This window comes from Zootoca vivipara, chromosome 6, assembly GCF_963506605.1.
Source record: "Zootoca vivipara chromosome 6, rZooViv1.1, whole genome shotgun sequence".
Taxonomy (NCBI): Eukaryota; Metazoa; Chordata; class Lepidosauria; order Squamata; family Lacertidae; genus Zootoca; species Zootoca vivipara.
Window position 1 is genome coordinate 28,292,874 of NC_083281.1, and position 12,010 is coordinate 28,304,883.

General features: G+C 47.1%; 1 protein-coding gene across 1 annotated transcript in view; it reads right to left on the minus strand.

Annotated features, from left to right (window-relative positions):
- The window catches only part of NPHS1 (NPHS1 adhesion molecule, nephrin), a 51,743-nt gene continuing 39,733 nt past the window's right edge, over window positions 1-12,010 (minus strand). The window contains exons 23-30 of the mRNA XM_060276449.1: window positions 9,246-9,427; window positions 8,168-8,224; window positions 5,959-6,081; window positions 4,584-4,608; window positions 3,812-3,902; window positions 2,394-2,496; window positions 1,517-1,638; window positions 1-129 (exon numbers count right to left, since the gene is read on the minus strand). Coding sequence (XP_060132432.1) covers window positions 1-129; window positions 1,517-1,638; window positions 2,394-2,496; window positions 3,812-3,902; window positions 4,584-4,608; window positions 5,959-6,081; window positions 8,168-8,224; window positions 9,246-9,427 — 832 coding nt within the window. The remainder of the gene's footprint in view (window positions 130-1,516; window positions 1,639-2,393; window positions 2,497-3,811; window positions 3,903-4,583; window positions 4,609-5,958; window positions 6,082-8,167; window positions 8,225-9,245; window positions 9,428-12,010) is intronic.

The window sequence follows — 12,010 nt, forward strand, 5'->3', positions numbered from 1 at the left end:
TCAGACCAGCTCCCCTCGTTGCTCAAAAGGCAGCTCCCCATCCAGGGGCAGAAAATCTGCCACAGGGTCGTAGACCTGTGTCACTTCCGCATAGCCATCCACAGGTCTTCTGCTTCGCTGATAAGCACCCTAGACATTAGGAAAGAAAGACCTGCTGAGGTTCCCTACCGTTTCCCAATGGGTAGAGGCCAGAGGTATCAATGACTCACCACCACTCTGACTAAATGGAGCCGCCGTGTGTGGAAGCACTCTGCCTCTGAACACCAGCCACTGAGGCCAAACAGCAGGAGGCCATTGCCTACATGTCCTGCATCTGGTTAGCCCAGGTTGACAAACAAGAGCTGGGCTAAATGGATTCTGGCCTCATCTATCAAGGCCAAAGCCCCAGCCCCCATTCCTTTAATGAGAAAGGGCACAGCTTGGTGGCAGGGCATCTGCTTTGTGTGTTCAATCCTAAAATAGAAAAATATAGCAGGTAAAATATCCCTGGGGATAGCTCAGTTGGTAGAGTGTGAGGCTCTTAATCTCAGGGCTGTGGGTTAGAGCCCCACACTGGGCGAATGAATCCTGCATTGCAGGGGGTTGGACTAGATGACTCTCATGGTCCCTTCCAGTTCTAGGATTCTAATCCCAGCCATCCCCAGGCAAGACGTGGCAAGACTCCTGCTTGAAAGCCTCGAGAGTGGCTGACTGTCAGTGTAGTAGACCAAGAATGGGGAACTTGTGGGCCTCCAGATGCTATTGGACTGCAATTCCCATCAGCCCCAGCTGGCATGGTCAATTATCAGGGATGATGGGATCTGTAGTCCAACAACCTCAAGAAGGCGCCAGGCTCCCCATTCCTTGCACTGACTATACTGAGTTGATGGATCATTGGTCTGACTCTGTCTGAAGCAGCTTCCTAAGGAGGCAGGGCTGCTATAGCTCAGAGGCAGAGCTATACTATTCTACGTGAAGAAGGTCCCAGGCTCCACCCTGGCACCCCAGCTAAAAGGACCTGCCTGAGATGAATCACTGCCTGTCAGAGTAGGCAGTACTGGTCTGACTCAGTATAAGGCAGCTTTCTATGTTCCAGAACTTGTTTTTCAATCTGAAAAAAGGTTTGTGGGGTCCTTTTTTCTACCAGTCCAGCAGCTGCCAGTCTACTTCCTCTTCTCATTGGGCAAATCTGGTTGCTGGTAGAAAGGTCCCAAATTCAATCTCCAGATAGGGCTGGGAGAATCTCCTGCTTGAAACCCTGGTGAGCTGCTGCCAGTCAGTGTAGACAACACTGAGCTACATGGAGCTAACTCAATACAAAGCATCTTCCTGTATGATATACACTATGGGGCTAAGGTGGGCCACTCTCTGACTTCCTTTTGGGTGTCTGTTTTTAAATGAGGAAGGTGGAGGAAACAAGCGAATCCATGACTCACAATGAAACATACAAGAGGGGACAAGTCCTGTGGACGTGGTTCAGAAGGAGAGTCCATTGTGACTCTGCCCCCACCGTTAAGCCTCTTCCCCAGGTACTCACAGCATACTCATAAATCCACGGTTCCTCCTGAGGGTACCATCTCTCATACAGAGGCTTCATTTCTTCATACTGCCGAGGCAGCCTCACTTCCTCATACTCGTGCTGACCTGGAGAACCAAGCCCTGTGGGTGCAATATTGGGGTCTGCAGTGATGAAGGAAGCCTGCCTTCAGGGACCTGAGATTGTTCCTCAAGAGCAAGGATAGGGGGCCATATGCCCAGCCCTTGGACTTCTCCCCAGGCCCCTCCTCTCAGTGGTCCTGCTTCTCCCCCCCCCCCTGAGCATTTTGCCTGGTTGGAATGTATCCTTGAACTCTGATCATTCCTCTTGCTTGTTTGGATGAAGACAGCAAGAGAGTGTGTAGCCTCATGTACAGCAGCAGAAATTAAATGTGCTGCTTCTCCCACCACTGACACATAGCCCACGGAAAGTTGCCCAGATGGGAATGTGACCCTAGTGCTGAAACAGAGCACTGATATTTGGGATTTGCTGCGATTCCAGATTATGGTACTATGGCCTCGAGGGGAAAGAGGGCAGAGGAGAAATAACATGTCATATATAAAAGGATGTCATATAGAGGAGGGAGAAAGCTTGTTTTCTGCTGCTCCAGAGAAGCGGACACGGAGCAATGGATTCAAACTACAAGAAAGAAGATTCCACCTAAACATTAGGAAGAACTTCCTGACAGTAAGAGCTGTTCGGCAGTGGAATTTGCTACCAAGGAGTGTGGTAGAGTCTCCTTCTTTGGGGGGGGGTCTTTAAGCAGAGGCTTGACAGGCATATGTCAAGAATGCTTTGATGGTGTTTCCTGCTTGGCAGGGAGTTGGACTGGATGGCCCTTGTGGTCTCTTCCAACTCTATGATTCTATCTGCCTACCTGTAACACTAGCATCCATCTCGCTGTCAGTGTGGTGGCCTGGCCGGGACCAGCGCCTTGCAGTAGCCGCAGAGCTGGTCGATGTTGTCTTGGGAGAGCTGCCCTGCAGAGAGAGAACAAACCAACCAGCTCTGTTCCCAGGAAAAAGGACTATAGGTCCATTGACACACACCCTTGGTGGCTTCCAGCCATCTAACCTTCACATAGGGGACTTCTTGGGTACTAGGCAATTTTTTACTAGGAATCATTAGATAAGGCCTCTATCAGATTCCCTGTTGGCAGCTCAAAATCCTAAGAAGGTCTACTGTGATTTTTTTTCCAGAGCAACATCAAATTTCTCGCCCTCCTATGAAGGTTGACCCTGATTGTGGAGAGTCTGGAAACCATGGTCTACAACAGCCTTCACTAACCTGATACTCTCTGGATGTTTTGGGACTGCAATTCCCATTAGCCCCAGCCAGCACTGCCATGCTGGCTTGGGTTGATGTGAGTTGTAGTCCAAAACATCTGGAGGGCACCTGGTTGGCGAAGGCTGGCCTATTGGGAGATGACTATGTTTAGTATGAAACTATCTTGCTGCATTTTCCACCCAACAGTATTTTGCCTGTGTCCTCCTTGCCGCTGCATTGAACAACGTATGAAACAGACCTTTGAATCTGTAAGTAAAATATTTTAAATTTACACCCACACAAGTGGGTAACAAAGATTCATACATTTAATTACCTCCCACAATTTCTGCTAAACTTCACTGGCTGGTATAAATTATCACTATTGCAGAAATTGGATTGACTGGTGCAGAATTCTGAAGTCCCTGTAAAACTGACTGTGCATTGTACCCATCTAAGGATGGAACCATTGACATGAATGGGCCTACATTACTCATGTCCATTAATTTCAATGGGTCTACTCCAAGTAGGACCAACATTGAACACAACCTTGTTGCACAACACTGCAACATTTACTTTGGGGTGGGGGGCTGAAGCCTTAATGTTGAATGGGTGTTACCAGTGAGCAGATCCAGTTGCCCTTGTTTCAATGTCAAGTTTGCCTCCCTTGGGGGAAAAAACAGCAAACTTAAAAAGAAGCACTGGGAACAAAGGATAGAGCTGTTCCCCACCCCCACCTCTGATGGATTTGTTTTTCTTTGTGGTTGTTGTATTCCTGGACTCTTGTTGCCATGGTTGCTGCCTTTTGTACCAGCTTCTGCACCCATGCATCGCCAACTGCAGCTTGGTCTGCAGACCATAACAGGCAGTCTCTCTATATTCTCTGTGTCATGAAAAAAATCACCTACTAATCTCAGCCAAGGAAGATATTGCTGAAGGCACAAGACTAGACCTGGCTGGGTTCTTTTCTGGCCCTACATGCTACCTGGATGTTGTGCCCACAATTCCCAGGCCCCAGAGAGATGTGCTTACCTCCGAGCTGAGCTCCTCCAGCTGTGCTGGCCGTGTGCCGAGTTTCAGCCACTTGCTCACTACGTAGTTGTTCCCAAATCTCACCTTTCCCCTGAAATAGCAACAACATTCTGGGGAGGGTGGTCAACTAGGGCGAATGAGGAATGCCTCACTAATCTCAGTCTGCACTCAGTCAGCCCCTGCCTGTCCATCTTACTTACAACCAATCAGAGGTTGGCTCTTCCTCTCATTAGCTCCACCTCCAACTCTCATTGGCTCTGGATCCACCTTCCGTTGGTTTCACCACCTTCAAACCTCCGAGTCCTATTGAGCCGCTAGCTTCCACTAGGTACCCTATAAGCCCTTTCAGGCTATAGCACTGGTGTCTAGTAGTCAAAGCAGTTGATTTCCCCTAAAAGTTTTTTTTGGGGGGAGGGGAGAGAGATCTCCTGGGCCTTTAACAGCCCCATAACCAGGAAAGAAAATTGGTCAGTGCATTGCCCCTCCAGACACACACAGCAAGTGGACACGACTCAAAAGGTGGTGGGCTCTCCTTCACTGGAGGCATTTAAAGCAGAAGGTTGACAGTCACTAGTCAGGGATGCTCTATTGCATCCTGCATTGCAGAGCCTGAATTCAATGGGGTTAGGCTAGATGACTTCTACATCCCCTCCCAACTTGATGGCTCTTAGTCTCACAGTTGCTACATTTGCAAAATATAATACTGGGGAAAGTGGTGGGCACCTTTTTTTCCCCCTATGGACTCCTTCCCTCCTTCCCAGTTAACACTTACTTGACTTCTTCTTGGGTTCCATCAACTGCAAGGAGAGAGAGAAACAAAAGAAGGATCATACAAAGGCAGGTGGTGGGTGGGAGTCAATGGAGTCCAACATTGTGCAAGGAGTATCTCCCCAGTCAGAAAAAGTTACAACATTAGGGGGAAGGGGGTGAGTTTAGAGAAAATGCGCATAAGGGAAATGGATGGGGAGAAATTGGATTCAATTTGCATCTAAAGGTCAACCCAACTAATTCACACTTTCTGAAATTATCCCAAAGCAAAATGTAGTCATTCTTTGACATTCACCATTCTCTGGCTTTTGCAATACACTATGCAGGGCATGTGTACAAAAATGCATGTACTGATGCAAAGTGTGTGCATAATGCATATATCCGTGAAAAGAACAGATGTATTATTTTAGGGGAAATTCCTTTGCAAATATGTGTATCTCGGGAACAAGATGCGTAAACACGGGTGTCTATTGCCCTGTTTCTCCGAAAATAAAATGCAGCCATGAAATAAGCCATAGCAGGATGTTTAAGCATTCAAGGAATATAAGCCATACTCCAAAAATAAGCCATAGTGATAGGCAGTTTAACCTTGTAGGTCAGGGGTCCCCAAACTAAGGCCCGGGGGCCAGATGCGGCCCAATCGCCTTCTAAATCCGGCCCATGGACGGGACGGGAATCAGCGTGTTTTTACATGAGTAGAATGTGTCCTTTTATTTAAAATGCATCTCTGGGTTATTTGTGGGGCCTGCCTGGTGTTTTTACATAAGTAGAATGTGTCATTATATTTAAAATGCATCTCTGGGTTATTTGTGGGGCATAGGAATTCGTTCATATTTTTTTTCCAAAATATAGTCCGCCCCCCACAAGGTCTGAGGGACAGTGGACCGGCCCCCTGCTGAAAAAGTTTGCTGACCCCTGTTGTAGGTTAAACTGTACCATACTTAATTAAAAAAAATAAGACATCCCCTGAAAATAAGCCATGGTGTTTTGTTTTTTGTTTTTTTAGGAAAAATAAATATAAGACGGTGTCTTATTTTTGGAGAAACACAGTAGTATAATTTCACACTAAAATGTTGATGAATTAACATTGGGGCTTTAAAATGACATCACAAGAAAATGAGAAATGTAGAGAACCTGAAATGGACAAATTCTCTCCTTGCTACTTAGGTGGGACATGACAGAGGTGTATAAAATTATACAATGGCGTGAAAAATGCGGATAGGGAGCAAAAACCTCTTTCATGTTATTAGAACTGGAGAGCCATCCAATGATTCTGAATTTACCTTCAGTGCCCAGTGTTTCCAGGGCTCTTACGCAGAGCAGACAGTGTGAATCTCCCCATGCCCCATTCCTTAGTAGTGAGCTATGGGTCTGCTTACCTTTGAGGGTTCGGACCTGTCGCCGGCAGAGTAAACAGCCCAGGAAGGACAAGTTGGAAACTATCAGAAGAACCCCTAAGGCGCTGAGGAGCCCAACAAGAGGAAGAGGCAGCAAAGGGCTCACTGGGGAAGAATGAAAAAGTTTAAAAGGTGAGGGCACAGAGGAAAGGACCTCCCTCGCCACCGCCATGCAATCCTCCTCCTACTGCAATCAGGAGAAAGGACCCCAAAATCTTAAAACTCCCCCACCCAACAGTTAGAATCTCCTTCCAGATTCTTGAAAGTCAAGATTAATCCCACAATAGCCTTTGCTGTGAACAGCAGATTTGGACAGAATTGTTAGGGCCGGCTGTACCATGAGACATGACTCAGGAGGGATGGAGGAGGATGGGAGAAGGCAGAGGTGTCCCATTGTCATGTGATGGCCCTGGGAATAGTTTTACTGCAGCCTTCCTGCTGCCTGCCCCTCTTCCCCCAAAACCTGAGTGTCTCATATACTCCAGCTGAGGAGAGGGAGAGGGCACAGGTTTGAAAGAAAAGCTCTCTTTTTTTCTTAAGGGAAATTAAAACTACACTGGTTTGCAGTGGTGTGATAATGTGCTAAGTGATACAAGTGGGGAAGAGAGAGAATTTTGATTTCATTTGCATTTCAGTGAGAAACTGCCTGCATACCAAAACGATATATTATAGAAAAGTGTGCATATAAATGCATATATTCATGAAAGCACATACAAAATGCATTGTGTTGGGGGAAATCACTGGCAAAGATGTGTAGGCTGGTTAAAACCGCATTCAAAAAATATGCTTGCTAGGGTTGCCGTATTTCGAAGAGCCAAAAAGAGGACACATTTGCCAACTTCTACTTTTAACTATGGATTGCTGTGATGACTTTCAATTTACACACCCGTGAAAAAGAGGACGTGTCCCGGAAAAAGAGGACATATGGCAACCCTATGAGAAATTTGCACTGAAACCCTTACATGTTTTCACGTGGGATTCAGTATTTTTTAGAAAAATCTCAAATGCCTGCAGAAAGGTGGAGAAGTATATTTAGGGTCAGAAAAATGAGAAACTGAGAGAAACCAAAATTGACAGATTCATGCATTCCTGGTGGTAATTGACTAATGACTGGTTTATCGTTAAAAAAACGTTTCCAGCTGGTGGCAGCAAGGAGGTTTGCCAACTGACCACACAATCTGGTGTGGCCTGCTTCTGTGCTTTTAATCTGTGCATGACCTACAGAAATCGTCACATGGCATTTTACACAGTAACGGAGTATTATCACTTGCTAATGTCTACGGTTCCCATGACTGCCTGGGGGGAGAGGAGCAGGTGCTGATGAAAACACTGGCAGACCTACCCAACATACTTGCATTTCCACATCCCGCACAGTAGACTCTGATCAACCATTGATCTATTCTCTGGCAAAAGCAACCAGTATAAAAGATTGAAGAGGGCCTGGGAAATGCAATATCCCTGCAACAGGCTCACCCCCTCGAGCATATCGATGGAGCGTGCACATCAAATGGAAACTTTTACACATTCATTGTGCAATAAACTAAATGTGCCAGAAGCCATATGCAATCGACAATCAAAGCTGTTTGTAATCGGTGCCAAAATGAAACCGAAAGCAAAATCCAAATTGCAGGGAGAGGGAGAGAGAAGACCTGGGAAAATATCAGCATTGTGTCTTTGCAGATTTTCTATTGTTCTGCTTCTATACTAAACACTGGGGACATCACAGGGCTCAGGCTTCAGCCACTAACCTCTTCACTCACTCAGGCTCCCTCTGCATTCCAAAATATTCCTGTGTATTACCATTGTACAGCAAACCTGTCTCTGTAGACTAGAAACATAGGTTTGCATCGTTGCTGTTTCAAGGAACACACTGGTTGTTGGGATACTGACTGCTGTGTCACACACTGACATTTTGACTTGAGCAATTCAGCAATTATTAATAGATAACTAGAGTTGGAAGGTACCCTAAGGATCATCCAGTCCAACCCCCGGCTATGCAGGACTATGCAGCTTGTCCCTTACAGGGATTGAACCTGCAACCTTGGTGTTACCAGCACCACTCTAACCAACTGAGCTATCCATACATTCAGCCCTGACTGCAACAGAGCATCAAGGCAGAGAGCACCACAGCAGGAAATGGCTCTCTCAACAACATGGACTTCAGCTCTACCAGTTGTTAACATTTTTGTACCTGGTTCAGGTAGAGATGGCGTTTTGGGTTCTCTGTCAATTGTTTCTTCCTCACTCCCTAGAAGAGAACACATTAAACCACGATGGAACCTAGCATCCAGATTCTGATAGCATCAGAACGGGGACAATTTGCCTGATACAAGGAAGGTCATCTCAATGTGATGCTATAGGCTGGGTCAGGAAGCAAAATCCCATACATTCAGGGGGGAAAGAATGGAAATCACAGGAATCTGCCACTTTCAAGTCCTTGAGTCACTGCTAACCCGTTGCTGTTACCCAGCTCTAGAGCATGCTTAGCATAACAGTTAATCCAGGATCATTTTGCCACTCTGTTTCTCACTTATTACCAGTACAAGCTTATACTTTCCTTTAGGAACTCAGAGTAGTTTACCTAACTCCCTCTCCGCCCCCTCCCATTTTGTTATCCTCGCAGCAACCACGAGAGGCAAGCAAGATTGAGAGAGCAACTGGCGCGAGGCCAGAAATTGATTACTGGACAGAGATTTGAACCTGGATCTCTCCGGTCCTAATGCAATGCTCAGCCAACTACACAGCGCTGCCTATTGCTTCTTGAAGTGCAAGGCACTGTTAGGGAATCATTCATCCAGAAAGTGGGAGGGGCACTCAGAGCATGCGCAGCTTCAGCTTGAAGTGCCAATAAAAGGAGGACTTCCATTTTCACTTTTTGCAGACGACTGACCAACAAGTGCTATCTGCAACTGCTGCATCATGACTGCTGATAGACTGTGTCTGCCTACATCGTTGCTAAAGAGAAAGAGGGGCTGAAACTTATGTCATTACAGCTGTTGCTATAGGGATTGTAAACAGTGCTACCGTGATGCGTTTGTGACAGGTCAAGCAATAAATCACTTGACTGAGTTTCACGGCATCTCTGAGTATTTCTTCTCAAGGTGTAGCTTCAGTTCTGCTTCCAGAAACTCTACTAAATGGTTGAAAGCTTCTAAGGAGGTGCCTACGCACAAGTATACTCACGCAGCAAAAGTGTGATTGAATGTGACCTTTAATAGCCACACCCTTGCGCTGGCTCCATCCTTGCTAAGCAGCAAGGTGCTCTTTACCTGTAGTGGTGACACTCAGTCCTGCCCCACCATCAGCAAAGTCACTTTCACCAAGGGCATTGCGGGCATTGACGGAGACATTGTAGATGGTGTTTGGGCGCAGGCCCATCAAGGTGAAGGCAGGAGACTGCGGCGGGAAGACATCCACATACCTAAAGCTGGGAGCCGCTGGCCAGTGGTACCTGGATGGAAGTGGGTGAAAAAGAGGCACAAGTGAAAAGTGCCATTTGATGTCCAACATCCCCATTAGAACATATGATCAGCTTGCTGGATGGGGCCTTTTTGAAAGCCATCTGAGTTGATGGCCGTCACTGCCTCCTCCCTCCTTCCCATCGTAAAACTGATGGTGGTACTTGGTTCAAGAAACATGCTCAGGTAAGTTATTCTGCTTTTCAGACAGATAGAGGAACACACAACTGCAGTTCTGGCTTCCAGTCAGTTTCAAACCCAACTCAAAGGGTTGTTTTTGACCTCTGAAGCCTTGCATGGCTTACTTGGGACCTCAAGGACCACTTTTTCACCATATGAACTACCCAATCCTGAGGTTGACATTTAAGGCCCTTCTCTATGTGCTCCCTCCAAAAGATGTTTGGAGAGTGGCAATGAGAGAATTGTCAGTTTGCATTTCTTAGTGCAGAAAGTATTGATCTGATGTGTAGAGATCTTTCCTATTCTACTTAATTCAAGCTTCTCTGTGTGAAAGAAACAAGCAAAAGGTTCATGATGTTTGGGTTATTCCTTCAGGGAAGCTGAGTACAGCTGGTTTACACTGGTTCTGTTATCTCTTTCAGTCAAGGTCATGCTGACTATAATAATAGGCCAGAAGGAGCCTGGGCCCTCGCTTTCTCTTTCTATCTCTCTTCCTTCTGGTGTGGTGTTCTGTACTATATATAGTGTTAAGGTTTAGACTTATTATAAGTTATTGTAAGTTTAAATTAAGTCTGCTGCAACTGGATTTCTTATGGACAGTGCCAATCCTGAATGTATTGGATTTGTGACCATTACGCTCGTTTGCCTTCAGTAGCAGTAAAGCTCTGCTGGATGAAATACAATTGCCTCTAGTCTGTTTTGTGGGAATCCTGCAACGTGTTTAAGTTGTTACTCTGCTAACTATACATTGGAGTCTACTCTGGATCAATACTGAGTATTTTCTGTGGTGTCCCCACTACTGTGGAATGCTCTCCCCAAGGAAGCTGGTCTGGGATCAACTTTGTCATCTTTCTGAATGTCCCTCCCCAACCCGAAATAAGAGACAAGACACAGGAAGTTAAGTTTAAAGTGGGTGAAAAGGCCACAACTTTATTGGTTAAGGATGTTGAGCGGTATTGGCTTAGGCATTGGACCCTAACCGATTATATCCGACTGCAACCCGTGTGTTACAGTCCGGGAGAAATTAACCACCAGAAAGGAGCCCGGTGATATATATCTACCGAGACACCTCCTGTGGCCACCGTTGGGGGGTGCTCTAAGGCCCTGACCTCCGTAGGCCCAGGACAAAGCTACCGCCCCCGGAACCCCTTTAACGGGATTAAATCTCCAATTGCGGGCAGAGGATGACGTGATCTGCCCCCCATACCTTATTTATGCGAAATTTCCAATGCCTAACCGCCAAACCAAGTTGTGACGACATGCTATGAGGTAGGCGAAAAAACCAGTTTGGCTAATCCAAGTGGAAAAAGTCCTACCCGGCCCCCCAGCCAACCAAGGCGACCAACAAAGTCCATAGCAGCGTCGGCCTAGCCTGCCTGCTCGCCTAACCTAAAAGGGGGGGTGGGTGGGTGATCCGATTGCTCTGGCTACCGGGGAGAAGAGAGGCAGAGTTCCCGCCTCCGCCCCGATTTAAACGCGGGCAAAGCTCCGCCTCCCAGCCGGCCCTATTGGCCATCCGGGTGTGACGGAGGCAGGAACCCCATCTCGCGAGAAGGCTGAGTACACAGCCTCTCGCGAAGGTTGGGTCGGTCCCTGCCCACAACGCCACCTCCGCGAGACACGGAAGTGGTTTTGTGTGGCAATGTCCCTCCCCAACCCGAAATAAGAGACAAGACACAGGAAGTTAAGTTTAAAGTGGGTGAAAAGGCCACAACTTTATTGGTTAAGGATGTTGAGCGGTATTGGCTTAGGCATTGGACCCTAACCGATTATATCCGACTGCAACCCGTGTGTTACAGTCCGGGAGAAATTAACCACCAGAAAGGAGCCCGGTGATATATATCTACCGAGACACCTCCTGTGGCCACCGTTGGGGGGTGCTCTAAGGCCCTGACCTCCGTAGGCCCAGGACAAAGCTACCGCCCCCGGAACCCCTTTAACGGGATTAAATCTCCAATTGCGGGCAGAGGATGACGTGATCTGCCCCCCATACCTTATTTATGCGAAATTTCCAATGCCTAACCGCCACTCGAGCCCCAAAGGCTCGCCGCCAATACGCTCACACCCGCAACCAATGTTCCAACCCCCTAATTATGTTGCCTAACCAGATGTCATTCCCCCGGGGCGAAAGGTGTATTCCGTCGTTACGATAAAGGGCTGCTTCAGTGCGCACCAGCTCTGGGTGGGAAATTATCTGCCCATTCAACTCAAGGACCCTGCGCAATACAAATGAATTCAATAACCTCCTGGTTCTGTTCAAAGCCTTTGGGCAAAGCCCGTCACGCCAAACACGCCTCTGCAACAAGGCGGACCACAGCAACGTCATCCCAGGGAAGGAGGCCAGCAGCTTGTCAAAGTCCTCCCAAATATTCCATTTCAATTCTACTGCGTTTCGA